The sequence below is a fragment of the Pseudophryne corroboree genome, chromosome 1 (assembly GCF_028390025.1).
Source record: "Pseudophryne corroboree isolate aPseCor3 chromosome 1, aPseCor3.hap2, whole genome shotgun sequence".
Lineage (NCBI taxonomy): Eukaryota > Metazoa > Chordata > Amphibia > Anura > Myobatrachidae > Pseudophryne > Pseudophryne corroboree.
In genome coordinates, this window is record NC_086444.1 from 999,777,240 (window position 1) to 999,793,527 (window position 16,288).

The following is a 16,288-nucleotide window of genomic DNA, read 5'->3' on the forward strand; positions in this document are numbered from 1 at the left end:
GACAACTGGGAAGCAGACTTTCTCAGCAGGCACGACCTCCACCCGGGAGAGTGGGGACTTCATCCAGAAGTCTTCCAAATGATTGTAAATCAATGGGGTCGTCCACAGGTGGACATGATGGCGTCCCGCATAAACAAAAAACTAGAGAAGTATTGCGCCAGGTCAAGAGACCCTCAGGCGATAGCGGTGGACGCCCTAGTGACACCGTGGGTGTACCGGTCAGTGTATGTGTTCCCTCCTCTACCTCTCATACCAAAGGTACTGAGAATAATAAGAAAGCGAGGAGTAAACACAATTCTCGTGGTTCCGGATTGGCCAAGAAGAGCGTGGTACCCGGAACTTCAAGAGATGATCTCAGAGGACCCTTGGTCCCTGCCGCTCAGACAGGACCTGCTACAGCAGGGCCCCTGTCTGTTCCAAGACTTACCGCGGCTGCGTTTGACGGCATGGCGGTTGAACGCCGGATCCTGAAGGAAAAGGGCATTCCGGAGGAAGTCATTGCTACGCTTATTAAAGCCAGGAAAGATGTTACGGCAAAACATTATCACCGCATATGGCGGAAATATGTTGCATGGTGCGAGGCCAAAAAGGCCCCAACAGAGGAATTTCAACTGGGTCGATTTCTGCATTTCCTGCAAGCAGGAGTGAATATGGGCCTAAAACTAGGCTCCATTAAAGTACAGATCTCGGCTCTGTCGATTTTTCTTTCAAAAGGAACTAGCTTCAGTACCTGAAGTTCAGACATTTGTGAAAGGAGTGCTGCATATTCAGCCCCCATTTGTGCCTCCTGTGGCACCGTGGGATCTCAACGTGATGTTGAATTTCTTGAAATCACATTGGTTTGAGCCACTAAAAACCGTGGATCTGAAATATCTCACGTGGAAAGTGGTCATGTTATTGGCCCTGGCATCAGCCAGGCGAGTGTCAGAATTGGCGGCTTTATCATGTAAAAGCCCTTATCTGATTTTTCATATGGATAGGGCAGAATTGAGGACTCGTCCCCAGTTTCTCCCTAAGGTGGTGTCAGCGTTTCACCTGAACCAGCCTATTGTGGTGCCTGCGGCTACTAAGGATTTGGAGGACTCCAAGTTGCTAGACGTTGTCAGGGCCCTGAAAATATATGTTTCCAGGACGGCTGGAGTCAGAAAATCTGACTCGCTGTTTATCCTATATGCACCCAACAAGCTGGGTGCTCCTGCTTCTAAGCAGACTATTGCTCGTTGGATTTGTAGTACAATTCAGCTTGCACATACTGTGGCAGGCCTGCCACAGCCTAAATCTGTCAATGCCCATTCCACAAGGAAGGTGGGCTCATCTTGGGCGGCTGCCCGAGGGGTCTCGGCTTTACAACTTTGCCGAGCAGCTACTTGGTCAGGGGCAAACACGTTTGCAAAATTCTATAAATTTGATACCCTGGCTGAGGAGGACCTGGAGTTCTCTCATTCGGTGCTGCAGAGTCATCCGCACTCTCCCGCCCGTTTGGGAGCTTTGGTATAATCCCCATGGTCCTTACGGAGTCCCCAGCATCCACTAGGACGTTAGAGAAAATAAGAATTTACTCACCGGTAATTCTGTTTCTCGTAGTCCGTAGTGGATGCTGGGCGCCCATCCCAAGTGCGGTCTATCTGCAATACTTGTACATAGTTACTGTTAACTAAATCGGGTTATTGTTGAGCCATCTGTTGAGAGGCTCTATTGTTTCATACTGTTAACTGTGTTTCATATCACGAGTTGTACGGTGTGATTGGTGTGGCTGGTATGAGTCTTACCCGGGATTCAAAATCCTTCCTTATTGTGTACGCTCGCCCGGGCACAGTACCTAACTGAGGCTTGGAGGAGGGTCATAGTGGGAGGAGCCAGTGCACACCAGGTAGTCTAAGATCTTTCTAGAGTGCCCAGCCTCCTTCGGAGCCCGCTATTCCCCATGGTCCTTACGGAGTTCCCAGCATCCACTACGGACTACGAGAAACAGAATTACCGGTGAGTAAATTCTTATTTAATGACCCTGGGGCATATAAAAGACTCTGTCCTATATATGAGGGATGCTCAAAGAGACATTAGTCTACTGGGTTCTAGAATAAATGCTATATCGATTTCTGCCAGAAGGGTCCTGTGGACTCGGCAATGGACAGGTGATGCTGACTCAAAAAGGCACATGGAGGTTTTACCTTACAAGGGTGAGGAATTGTTTGGGGAGGGTCTCTCGGACCTGGTCTCCACAGCTACTGCTGGAAAGTCAAATTTTTTGCCATATGTTTCCTCACAGCCTAAGAAAGCACCGTATTACCAAATGCAGTCCTTTCGATCACAGAAAAGCAAGAAAGTCCGAGGTGCGTCCTTTGTTTCCAGGGGCAGGGGCAGAGGAAAGAAGCTGCACAACACAGCTAGTTCCCAGGAACAGAAGTCTGCCCCGGCTTCCACAAAATCCACCGCATGACACTGGGGCTCCACAGGCGGAGCTAGGCCCGGTGGGGGCGCATCTCCGAAATTTCAGCCACAAGTGGGTTCACTCCCAGTTGGATCCCTGGGCAATAGATATTGTGTCTCAGGGATACAAGCTGGAATTCGAAGAGATGCCCCCTCACCGATACCTCAAGTCGGCCCTGCCAGCTTCCCCCCACGAGAGGGAAATAGTGTTAACTGCAATTCACAAATTGTATCTTCAACAGGTGGTGGTCAAGGTTCCCCAAGGAAGGGGTTATTATTCGACCATGTTTGTAGTCCCGAAACCAGACGGTTCAGTCAGACCCATATTGAATTTAAAATCCCTGAACATATACCTGAAAAGGTTCAAGTTTAAGATGGAATCGCTTAGAGCGGTCATCACAAGCCTGGAAGGGGGGGATTTTATGGTGTCTCTGGAAGTAAAGGATGCATACCTTCATGTCCCCATTTATCCACCTCATCAGGCGTACCTCAGATTTGTGGTACAGGATTGTCATTACCAATTTCAGACGTTGCCGTTTGGTCTCTCCACGGCACCGAGAATATTTACCAAGGTAATGGCGGAAATGATGGTACTTCTGCGGAAGCAAGGGGTCACAATTATCCCATACATGGACGATCTCCTCATAAAAGCGAGGTCAAGAGAGCAGTTGCTGATCAGCGTAGCACGTTCTCTGGAAGTGTTAGGGCAACACGGCTGGATTCTAAATATTCCAAAGTCGCAGTTGATTCCTACGACTCGTCTGCCTTTCCTGGGCATGATTCTGGACACAGACCAGAAAAGGGTTTATCTCCCGATGGAGAAGGCTCAGGAACTCATGACACTGGTCAGAAACCTATTAAAACCAAAACAGGTGTCTGTGCATCACTGCACTCGAGTCCTGGGAAAGATGGTGGCATCATACGAGGCCATTCCTTTCGGCAGGTTCCATGCGAGGACCTTTCAATGGGACTTACTGGACAAATGGTCCGGATCACATCTTCAGATGCATCGGTTAATCACCCTATCCCCCAGGGCCAGGGTGTCTCTCCTGTGGTGGCTGCAGAGTGCTCACCTTCTCGAGGGCCGCAGATTCGGCATTCAGACCTGGGTCCTGGTGACCACGGATGCAAGCCTCCGAGGGTGGGGGGGTGGGGGGGGGGCAGTCACACAGGGAAGAAATTTCCAAGGTCTGTGGTCAAGTCAGGAGACTTGCCTTCACATCAACATCCTGGAACTAAGGGCCATATACAACGCCCTACGTCAAGCGGAGACCCTGCTTCGCGACCAACCGGTGCTGATTCAGTCAGACAACATCACCGCTGTGGCTCATGTAAACCGACAAGGCGGCACAAGGAGCAGGGTGGCGATGGTGAAAGCCACCAGAATTCTTCGCTGGGCGGAGAATCACGTAAGCGCACTGTCAGCAGTGTTCATCCCGGGAGTGGACAACTGGGAAGCAGACTTCCTCAGCAGGCACAACCTCCACCCGGGAGAGTGGGGACTTCATCAAGAAGTATTCACGCAGATTGCAAGTCGGTGGGAACTGCCACAGGTGGACATGATGGCATCCCGCCTCAACAAAAAGCTACAGAGCTGTGGACGCACTGGTGACGCCGTGGGTGTTCCAGTCGGTCTATGTATTTCCTCCTCTTCCTCTCATACCCAAGGTGCTGAGAATCATAAGAAAAAGAGGAGTGAGAACAATACTCATTGTTCCGGATTGGCCAAGAAGGACTTGGTGTCCAGATCTGGAAGAAATGCTCACAGAGGACCCGTGGCCTCTGCCTCTAAGACAGGACTTGTTATAACAGAGGGCCTGTCTGTTCCAAGAAGCTGCATTTGACGGCATGGCGGTTGAACGCCGGATCCTAGCAGAGAAAGGCATTCCGGATGAGGTCATTCCTACGCTGATAAAGGCTATGAAGGACGTGACTGCTCAACATTATCACCGTATATGGCGAAAATATGTTGCTTGGTGTGAAGCCAGGAATGCCCCTACGGAGGAATTCCAGCTGGGCCGTTTCCTTCACTTCCTAGAGTCAGGAGTGACTTTGGGCCTAAAATTGGGTTCCATTAAGGTCCAGATTTCGGCCCTATCCATTTTCTTTCAAAAAGAACTGGCTTCTCTACCTGAAGTTCAGACGTTTGTAAAGGGAGTGCTGCATATTCAGCCCCCTTTTGTGCCTCCAGTGGCACCTTGGGATCTTAACGTGGTGTTGAGTTTCCTGAAATCCCACTGGTTTGAACCACTCAAAACGGTGGAATTGAAATATCTCACGTGGAAGGTGGTCATGCTACTAGCCTTGGATTCGGCTAGGCGTGTGTCAGAATTGGCGGCTTTGTCACATAAAAGCCCTTATCTGGTTTTCCATGCGGATAGAGCAGAATTGCAGACCCGTCCACAATTTCTGCCGAAAGTGGTTTAATCCTTTCATATAAACCAACCTATTGTGGTGCCTGTGGCTACTACTGACTTGGAGGATTCCGGGTTACTTGATGTGGTCAGGGCTTTAAAGGTTTATGTAGCCAGAACGGCTAGGATCAGGAGAACAGAATCTTTTGTTTATCCTGTATGCTTCCAACAAGCTTGGTGCTCCTGCTTCAAAGCAGACTATTGCTCGCTGGATCTGTAACACGATTCAGCAGGCTCATTCTGCGGCTGGTTTGCCGCTGCCAAAATAAGTTAAGGCCCATTCCACTAGGAAGGTGGGTTCTTCTTGGGCGGCTGCCCGAGGGGTCTCTGCATTACAGCTGTGCCGAGCGGCTACTTGGTCAGGTTCAAACACTTTTGCACAGTTCTACAAGTTTGATACCCTGGCTGAGGAGGACCTTGTGTTTGCTCATTCGGTGCTGCAGAGTCATCCGCACTCTCCCGCCCGTTTGGGAGCTTTAGTATAATCCACATGGTCCTTACGGAGTCCCCAGCATCCACTAGGACGTTAGAGAAAATAAGATTTTACTTACCGGTAAATCTATTTCTCGTAGTCCGTAGTGGATGCTGGGCGCCCGTCCCAAGTGCGGACTTTTTCTGCAATGCTTGTATATAGTTATTGCTTAACTAAGGGTTATGTTATAGTTGCATCAGGGTTGATCTGATGCTCTGTTGTTGTTCATACTGTTAACTGGGTAAGTTTATCACAAGTTATACGGTGTGATTGATGTGGCTGGTATGTATCTTGCCCTGGATTATCAAAATCCTTTCCTTGTACTGTCAGCTCTTCCGGGCACAGTTTCTCTAACTGGAGGAGGGACATAGAGGGAGGAGCCAGAGCACACTAGAATATAAATTCTTTCTTAAAGTGCCCATGTCTCCTGCGGAGCCCGTCTATTCCCCATGGTCCTTACGGAGTCCCCAGCATCCACTACGGATTTACCGGTAAGTAAAATCTTATTTTTACAGGAGGCTGTTGGCAACAGCCTGCTTGCAGCGAGGGACTGAGGGAGGGAAGCTAAGCTGTGTCTGACAATTCCCTGTGTATGTGGGTGTTCAGTACCTTTCATGTCTAGGGACTCGGTGACATATGCTACTGAGATGGTTCCCTCTCAGGAGGAATCCATTTCATATGCATGGAAATGTAATCACGCTGCTGAACCAGCGTCTGATTAACCTATAATGGTCACAGTCGCTAGCAGGGGACTGAATCCCCAGACTAACGACTGAATCCTCAGTACATGGACGCTAGCCGGGGACTGAATCCCCCGGCTAGCGACGGAATCCTCAGGCCAGTTTATATAAGTTGCGCAGGAAGAAACGCCATCTTCGGTGGGCGGAGCTTCTTCTCAGTGGAGTTCAGCTCCGTTTTCCGTCTGCTGCTCCCATTACAGGAGAACGGCACACCTTGCAGGGGGTGCAGTTCATGGGGGAGGCCATTAGCTTAAATATTGCTGAGGGGCTTACGTCACTGACGATAAGAGAGCCTCATTAACCTTCCCTGAGTCTAATGTATTCAACACTGTTTTGTAATGTCCTGAGAGGAGGATAGAATGAATTGGGACCTCTGTGTCCAGACTGTCAATTTTACCAGTCTTGGGCTCTGCAGCTTTGAAAGACCCGGCTGATCGCGGGATTGATGCTATGCTCAAATCCAGGGGCGATGACTTACCATTTCCCGTGTATGGATTTCTAAATCTATAGTAAAGTTGACACGTTACTTGAGTAATTGATTACAATGGGTGAAAGTGACGTTGCATTGTTCTTACGTAACATACAGGATTCTGCAGGGCTCCTGGTAGAATCCATGAAGGATCTGGATTCCATGGCTGCGGAGATCTACTCCATGTCCGTCTCTGCTCGCAGGGGTCTCTGGCTGTGCCAATGGTCTACGGACACGGAATCCAGGAAAAGTGTGGAGGGCCTACCATATACAGGTCAGGCTCTCTTTGGGGAGGCGCTGAATGCGTGGATTGCCACGGCTACTGCGGGCAAGTATCCTTTTCTCCCCTCAGCTGCATCGGCTACCAAGAAGACTTTTACACCAGCCACGTCACAGTCCTTTCGGCCCGCGGGGCCTAGAAAGAACAAGCCTTCTCACACCACCTTCAGAGGTGGTCGGGCCAAAGGAAAGAAGCCTGCTCCCGCAGGTTCCCAAGACCAGAAGCCTGCTTCTGGTACCCCAAAGTCCTCCGCATGACGGTGGACAGCTCAACCTGGAAGAAGGTCAGGTGGGTGCAAGACTCCGGCATTTCAGTCACGTCTGGATGTCGTCTGGCCTGGACCCTTGGGTACAGGATATAGTGTCCAGGGGGTACAGGCTGGAGTTTCAAACTCTCCCACCTCGCCGTTTCTTCAAATCTGTCTGCCGGCAGAGCTGGCAAGCCTGAACAATTCTTCTGGAAGCTATCCGAAAATTAGTATTGTCCGAGGTCATTGTTCCAGTTCCGCCCCATCAGTGGAACAAAGGTTACTATTCAAAACTTTTCGTGGTACCGAAGCTGGATGGTTCAGTACGTCCAATTCTGAACTTAAAATCTTTGAACCCTTATCTCAAGGAGTTCAAATTCAAGATGGAGTCTGAGAGCTGTCATCTCAGGACTGACGGAGGGGGAGTTCCTGTTGTCCCTGGGCATCAAGGATGCGTACCTCCACATTACCATTTGGTCGCTGCATCAGGCATATCTCAGGTTTGCACTGTTAGACGATCACTATCAGTTTCAGGCGCTGCTGTTCGGTCCACGGCACCGAGGGTCTTCACCAAGGTGATCGCAGAGATGATAGTTCTCCTCCGCAAGCAAGGGGTGAACATAATTCCGTATCTGGATGATCTCCTGATCAAGGCGTCGTCCAGGGAGAAGTTGTTAGGGTCCAGTGCTCTCACAACACAACTGCTCAAGGAGCACGGTTGGATCCTGAACCTTCCAAAGTCTCATCTGGAGCCGACAAAGAGGCTGTCTTTCCTGGGGATGATCCTAGACACGGAAGTGCAGAGGATGTTTCTACTGGTGGAGAAAGCATTGGTGATTCAAACAATGGTCCGGGATGTCTTGAAGCCTACCCGGGAATCGGTTCATCAGTGCATCTGCCTTCTGGGGAAGATGGTTGCCTCCTACAAGGCTCTGCAGTACGGAAGGTTTCATGCTCGATCCTTTCAGCTGGATCTCTTGGACCAGTGGTCGGGATCTCGCCTATATATGCACCAGAGGATACGTCTGTCACTGAAAGCCAGGATTTCGCTCATCTGGTGGCTACAACTACCACACCTTCTGGAAGGCCGAAGGTTCGGAGTTCAGGACTGGATCCTTCTAACCACAGATGCAAGTCTAAGAGGTTGGGGAGCAGTTGCTCAGGGGGTCACCTTCCAAGGAAGGTGGTCGAATCAAGAATCCCTTCTCCCAATAAACATCCTGGAGCTAAGAGCCATGTACAACGGCCTCCTGCAAGCAGCACACCTTCTACAGGATCGGGCTGTTCAGGTGCAGTTGGATGACGTGACCACAGTGGCCTACATAAACCGACATGGCGTAACGAAGAGCAGGGCTGCAATGTCAGAGGTGTCAAGAATCCTTCTCTGGGCAGAAAGACACGCGGTAGCGATGTCATTAATAATTCATTCCGGGAGTAGACAACTGGGAAGTAGACTTCCTCAGCAGACACGATCTCCATCCAGGAGAGTGGAGCCTCCACCCGGAGGTGTTCGAGGAGGTAACTGGTTGGTGGGGAGTTCCTCACATAGACATGATGTCCTCCCGCCTCATCAAGAAGCTGCGGAGTTACTGTTCCAGGTCGAGAGACCCACAGGCAGTGGCGGTGGACGCCCTAGTAACACCATGAGTGTTCACGTCAGTGTATGTGTTCCCTCCACTTCCTCTGATACCAAAAGTTCTTCAACTGGTAAGAAGAGCGAAGGTTCTGGCGATCCTCATTGCTCCGGACTGGCCAAGGAGGGCTTAGTACGCGGATCTGCTGGATCTTCTGCTGGAAGATCCAAGGCCCTTAACTCTTCGGGAGGATCTGCTACTGCAGGGGCCGTTCGCTTATCAAGACGTACCACGGCTACGTTTGACGGCATGGCGGTTGAATTCCAGTTCTTAGCTCAAAGGGTATCCCGAGTGAGGTTATTCCTACCCTGATACAGGCTAGGAAGGGGTAACGTCTAAACATTACCATCGAATTTGGAAAAAAATGTTTCTTGGTGTGAATCCAAGAAATTTCCTGTGGTGGATTTTCAATTTGGACTTTCTCCTTTTCCTGCAAGCAGGTGTGGATATGGGCCTGAGATTGGGCTCCATCAAGGTCCAGATCTCGGCTTTGTCCATTTTCTTCCAAAAACAATTGGCTGTCCTCCCTGAGGTTCAGACCTTTTTGAAAGGGGTTATGCACGTTCAGCCTCCAGTTGTGGCGCCAACGGCACCCTGGGACCTTGATGTGGTGTTGCAGTTCCTACAATCAGCTTGGTTTGTGCCTCTACAGGAGGCTGACATCAAGTTTCTCACATGGACGGCAGTCACTTTGTTGGCCTTGGCTTCTGCTCGACGCGTGTCGGAATGGGGGCTTTGTCTTGTAAAAGTCCCTATCTGATCTTCCATGAAGATAGGGCGGAACTTAGGACTCATCCGCAGTTCCTGCCTAAGGTTGTATCGGCTTTCCATATCAACCAACCTATTGTGGTGCTAGTGGCTACTGACTCCTCAATTGCTTCAAACGCCTTGGATGTTGTGAGGGCTTTGAAGATTTATGTGAAGAGGACGGCTAGTCGTAGAAAATCTGACTCTGTTTGTCCTCTATGATCTCAAGAATATTGGGTGTCCTGCTTCTAAGCAGTCAATTTCGCGCTGGATCAAGTTCACCATCCAGCATGCCTATTCTATGGCAGTGTCCAAAATATGTAAAGGCCCACTCTACTCGTGAGGTGGGCTCTTCCTGGGCGGCTGTTCGGGGTGTCTCGGCTGTACAGCTTTGCCGAGCGGCTACTTGGTCTGGGTCGAACACGTTTGATAAGTTTTACAAGTTTGATACTTTGGCCTCTGATGACCTCAAGTTTGGTCAAGCAGTCTTGCAGGAGCCTCCGCGCTCTCCCTCCCTTTCTGGGAGCTTTGGTACATCCCTATGGTACTAATATGGACCCCAGTATCCTCTAGGACGTAAGAGAAAATAGGATTTTAATTACCTACTGGTAAATCCTTTTCTCGTAGTCCGTAGAGGATGCTGGGCGCCCGCCCAGCGCTTCGTTTTCCTGCATTGGTTTTATAGTTCAGTACTGCCTGGTTCCTAGGTAAGTTATGCGTTATTTACTATTTCAGTACTGTTTCAGCTGTTGCTGAGCTTTCCGGCATGTTAGCCGGATTTGCCTGTTGTGTGAGCTGGTATGAATCTCGCCACTATCTGTGTATTTCCTTCTCTCGAAGTATGTCGTCTCCTTGGGCACAGTTTCTAGACGGTAGGAGGGGAATAGAGGGAGGAGCTAGCCCACACTATTAAACTCTTAAAGTGCCAATGGCTCCTGGTGCACCCGTCTATACCCCATGGTACTAATATGGACCCCAGCATCCTCTACGGATTACGAGAAAAGGATTTACTGGTAGGTAATTAAAATCCTATTTTCGCTTTTCATCTGATTTAAAAAGTGGAGAATTATGCTATTTGTGTACCAGTTTTATCACACTACAATATATCATGTCACGAACAGAACCAGTCAATTAGTCACTCTTAATTGTCGTGTACTAACACTTCTATCTCAGAGTGCAGAGCAACATTAATACACCACTACTGAAAATACACCTTGGGGATGCGTTAATTTACCGGCTGTCGGGATCCCGGTCGTCAGCATACCAACACCGAAATCCTGACAGCTGGTGAAATGCAGGTGGTCGGAACACCGACCCCCTAGCCTTGTATTCCCACTTGGGTGGTGGTCCACACCACCACCCGAGGGGGAATAGAATAGTGTGGCCGGGCCTGAAGCAAGGGGACTCATTGCGCTCGCTGCCAGGTCTCCTGACCGCTGGTATTTTTTTTTAAATTCAATAAGTTTTTATTGGTTTTTACAGTGCTTTAACATTTAAACATTGCCTATGGCAAAACATAACAAACATAAATCAGATGACTAAAACAATTAAACAAATAAAAAAATAATAATAATACATTCAACAACATGCTTACGGTATTACATAAAAAGCATAATGTGACGTGGTGTTATATAACCCATTCAAAGTCATATATAGCAACAGAGCAGTGATGACCCAGATTTACTATATATTATACACACATCGTAGTATACTTTATCACGGCAGTATCCCGCATTTGAACCCGGCTGACCATGGGCCACCCACCCCAGGCATCTCCCACATAAATCTCTCACATCAGTTAGTTAAATAAATCTAGGGCTCAGCAGTATTCATCCGTGAAGCGAAATAGCGAGAGCTCATCCACTTTCCCCATATAGCAATAAACTTTTTTTCCGCATTCCTGGCCAGATATACAAATTTTTCATGTATGACAGAGGTATTAACCAGAGCAATCCAAGATTTTGGTGCTGGGGCTTCATTAGCCATCCATAATCTGGCTACGCAAACCTTGGCCAAAGCACAGAGGTTGACAACATAGCGTCGACTGGGCGGATCTAGAACTTCCTCATCTATCGTTGCTAATATACAAGATATAGGTGTAAGTACGGTAGAGGGGATACCCGTATCAACTATAACACGTATAACCTCCTCCCAAAAAATCGACACCAAGGGACAGAGCCATATCATATGCCAAAAGTCTGCTCCCATACTGCCACATTTGGGACATTTTGAACTGTGGGATCCCTCTATATGCGACAGTCTCAGAGGGGACATATATACCCTGTGTAGCACGAACAACTGAATCTGTTGATATCGGACAGATGATGTTGAAAGCCGGCACGATCCCAGAGCACCCTCCCATAGATCATCCGACACTGGTCCTAAATCAGACTCCCACTTGGTCTTGATGGAGCTAAGGGGGTCTATATGATGCATTTGAAGTAAACGGCCGTATATTTTGGAGACTAAATGACCGGATCCCACCGTCTGCAGCAGCAGTTTAACCGGGGAATCAGTAAGCGCCGGCGGGCCATCGGGGAATTGGGCAGACATAGCATGCCGCAATTGGAGGAAGCGAAAAAAATACGCAGAGGGGACGTTAAATTCCTGTTGAATCTGCTGGAAGGATCTAAAAAACCCATCAGTGTATAATTGTCCCAGTGAAGTTACTCCCCATGGTTCCCACACCTCTCTGACTTGAAGCTGACACAACTCCGGCAATCCATATTTATTGTCCAGCGGAGTGTCGGGATCAATGCCCTGTCCTTGCAATATCCGGTGCGCCAGCCTCCAAACTGTAATATATTGTTTTATGAGTGGTAGTGTCGACATTTTGACGCCTCCACAGAGAAGCAGTCTCAATGGGGAACCACCTGGGTATTCCTGCATTACCAACTGCGAGTGCAGACTCGAAGTGTCAGACTCATTAACCCATTCCCATAGATGTGCTAATTGTGCTGCAAAGTAATAAAAACGAAAGTTGGGAAGAGCCAGCCCCCCTGAGGTTTTGGGCCTGGTCAAAGTATTAAGTGCCAACCGTGCCCGTTTACTAGCCCAGACCAAGGAGGACAGCAACCCATCTATCTGTTTGAAAGTTTTCTGGGGGATGTATACTGGGGATTGTTGTAAAATGTACAGGAGTTTGGGTTGAAAAACCATTTTCACCATGTTAACCCTCCCTGTACTGACCGCTGGTATTTAATACAGAACCCCCTTATGTGCAACTTACTAGCTGCAGAGGTGTGTTCTTTCCAAGCCCTGTTCTCTAGTGGGTAGAGACATCACCATTCTTTACTATGTACAGTTTGCCTATAAATGAGTACATCCTTAGAACAACTTCTTTGTTTTCAAGTCATTATTGCAAGTTGCTTACATTTTAATGGCAACTTTATGTATCCATACAGGTACTCAAGCAGCTAAATGGAGTCTGAGCAGTTGTTTCAGAGAAGTTACTACCGCAACAGTTATAACAGTATTACCAGCGCGAGCAGCGACGAGGAGCTCCTGGATGGAGCTGGAGGCATGATGGACTTCCATACTCTGGAAGATGACCACTTGTTGGATGGTGATGCCTCCATTGGTGAGTGCGACTGCTAATATGTTTGGATGATTGCAAGACGTCTTGTATATTTCATGTCAGTGAGGACACTTGGGGATTTATAGTAGTTCTAGTGACTTTTCCAATTTGTTGTTACTTCTTAGAAACCTTTTTAAAGCTGATAATCCTCTATACTAGTTGCCAGTTTCAAAATCTCTCTCTAATCTTGTGACATATGGTACCTTCACTAAGGCATTTAAAAGGCTAATCCAGGTTTTTGGAGAGTTATATAGGACTATGCAGTGCACTTATATCAGATGCAATACTAATGCATTGATGGAATATGTTGTGTGTAATACATATATACTGGGTTATATTAGTCTCCTAGTGCAATGGAACATGGTTCTTACAGAACGCCACAAGTTTCTGGTTTGTAGTGGTATATATTTCTCTGCTCCTGTGCTGTAAGATTACATGGAAAGGGAAACTCACAGGAGCATTACTGTAGTCAGCACTTAAACAGCAACGGTGATCTGAAGTACTGTACAGCGAATTAGGAACAATCTATAGTCTTGTTTATTATTCTCTTACGCAGACTTTGATATATCAAATGGTCTCTGATAGACTGATTCTAAGTAGAAAAGGCTTTAAATGATTCCACATGCTTGAATCATATCTATAAATAGATAATATATTTTGATAAGGTGTGGTATAATCAGGGCCGATGCTAGGGTGTTCGGTGCCCCCCTGCAAGCTATAAAGTTTCGCCCTCCCATATTTCACATATGGTCAGGGCGCGCCTTTGGGACGCGTCTGTAAAAGGGGTGTGGCCTCACAAGGAAGGGGTGTGGCCACACTATAGTACCCCCATTTAAAATTACGCCACACAGTAGCACATTCTTATTCACATTACACCGCACGTAGTAGTGCTGCTCATTCACATAATGCCCCCAGTAGTAGTGCTGCTTATACACATAATGCCCACAGTAGTGCCACTTATACATACTGTATATTGCGCACAGTAGTACTGCAGCTTATACACATAATGTCCACAGTGGTGCCACTTACACATATTGTATACTGCCCCCGGTAGTAGTGCTGCTTATACACATAATACCCACAGAAGTAGCACCCCTTATACATAATGCTCATAGTATGTCGTTTATACACATAATGCCCCCGGTAGTAGTGCTGCTTCTACACAGAATGCCCATAGTAGTAGTGCAGCTTATACACAGAATGCCCAAGGTAATAGTGCCGCTTATATACAGAATGCCCACAGTAGTAGTGCCGCTTATACGTAATGCCCCCCAGTAGTAGTAGTAGCGTTTTTATATGTAATGCCCCCACAGTAGTGGTAGCGTCTTTATACATAATGTCCCCCCAGTAGTGGTAGCGTCCTTATGCGTAATGCACCCCCCAGCAGTAGTAGCATCCGTATACGTAATGCATCCCCAGTAGTAGTAGCGTCCTTATATGTAATGCCCCCCCCAGTAGTAGTAGCGTCCTTACACGTAATGCCCCCTTCAGTAGTAGCGTCCTTCTACGTAATGCTACCCCTCCCCAAGTAGTAGTAGCATTTTTACATGTAATGTCCCCCCAGTAGTAGCGGCCTTACATGTAATGCCCCCCCCCAGTAGTAGTAGCGTCCATAATGCGCGCATGCAGACACACCTCACACCCCCCCACCATACACACCCCCAGCATACACACACACACACACACACCCCCCACTTACCTAAGTCTCGCTGGCCACCACTGTAATTACTCTCCCTCCGTGGAGCTCCACCCTCACCATCCCATGTAACTCCGCCCTCACCATCCAGCGTAGCTCCGCACCCTCTTCGGATCTACACAGCCGCTGTCACATGGGGGGGGGGGGGGGGGGAGTAGGCTTTTCATGCTGCCGGCGTCGCTGCCTGTCATACAGTGATAGGCGCATCAGGCAGCAGCAGGAAGGGGGGGGGGCAGGGTGGATCAGCGGGGATGCAAAGTATCCAGCCTAGCGCCTCCCTGTTTTGCGTTCCTTCGCTGAGCGCCGGGTCTGGGTATGATATGTGGAAAATCATTTTGTTGACCTGGTCAGAATGACATCATTTGACAACTGTCACAGTGTCAACGCTGACATAATGGTTTGTATTTTCTCCAGTCGGGAACTCTCTCGGATTGCATGAGATCCTTAATAGGAAATCATTATTCACCAATCCTTTTACTGGTGAATATATTGATTAAATCTGTACACCAGGATACTTGTTTCTACCTCCTCCTCATTTACCAGAGGTTGTCCTTTGCTACATCGTTCACTCATGTAATATGGGATCAGGAAAATACATAGAAAACCAAAAAGACCAGTTGTGCTGCGATTCTTTAAAATAAAAGATTTAGGGGTATATTCAATTAAAGTCTGATCCATTCCGACATGTATTTGTCGGAATGGATCCGACAAAGACTATTCAATGAACGGCCGAATCCGACAGGATTTGGCCGTTCCTGACCATCTCAATCTGATTTTAAAAAGTCGGATTGAGATGAGGAAGCTGAGGAGGAGGAGATGGGGAGAGCCACAGGGAAACGGGGGAGAGCAGCGGCTACAGCAGCGTAGCATCGTAGCAGGAGGATGTGGCACCGCCGCCAGACCTCACGGCAACGTCCACTCGGCTCCAGCAAACGGGACCTCGCTTGCTGGAGCCTGGTGGACGCTGCTGTGCGCGGCAACGGTGCCCGATCCTCCTGCTAATGCTGCTGTAGCCGCTGCTCTCCCCGTCTCCTCCTCCTCAGCTCCCTTGTGACGACGCTGCCGGCCAATTTGAGAATTGCCACATGCGCCGTACGGGGGTCACTTTTGAAACACGGGATTACTTAACTACCTTCAGCTGCCACCAGCAAAGACTTTTCAATGTATTACGGACATTGCAGGCGTCTTTAGCTTTACCTGTCACACACACACACTGCAATACTTAGAAAAATAGGTAGGCGAGAGCCATACACAGGCTTTGAGTTCATAAGGACAACAGAATCGGAACTAAAATTAGGATTTTAATTTCAAGAATACTTCAGAGCTTTGGTTACAAAAAGGTTACAAAGATTATTAATTATATTTTAAAAACACACAGAATACAGCAATCTCAATAAATGAAAAGGAAATAAAAACAGAAACCCTATTCACTTACGCAAATAAGTTTTAAATATTTCTGCTATGGGGGATTTCACAGGATTGCTCAGGTCATCTCCAGCATGTACTGTTTCCCCAAGAGATCACAACTTCTATTTTCATGAGAGGGACAGATATAGGGGGTCATTCCGAGTTGATCGCAGCAGGA

At 48.2% G+C, this 16,288-nt stretch overlaps 1 protein-coding gene across 2 annotated transcripts in view; it reads left to right on the forward strand.

The window, feature by feature from the left end:
- The window catches only part of CLCN3 (chloride voltage-gated channel 3), a 226,538-nt gene that overhangs the window by 42,070 nt on the left and 168,180 nt on the right, over positions 1-16,288 (forward strand). For both annotated transcript variants that reach the window (XM_063920625.1, XM_063920627.1), the window contains exon 2: positions 12,835-13,010. In XM_063920625.1, the coding sequence (XP_063776695.1) occupies positions 12,851-13,010 (160 nt within the window). In that variant the 5' untranslated portion in view covers positions 12,835-12,850. The remainder of the gene's footprint in view (positions 1-12,834; positions 13,011-16,288) is intronic.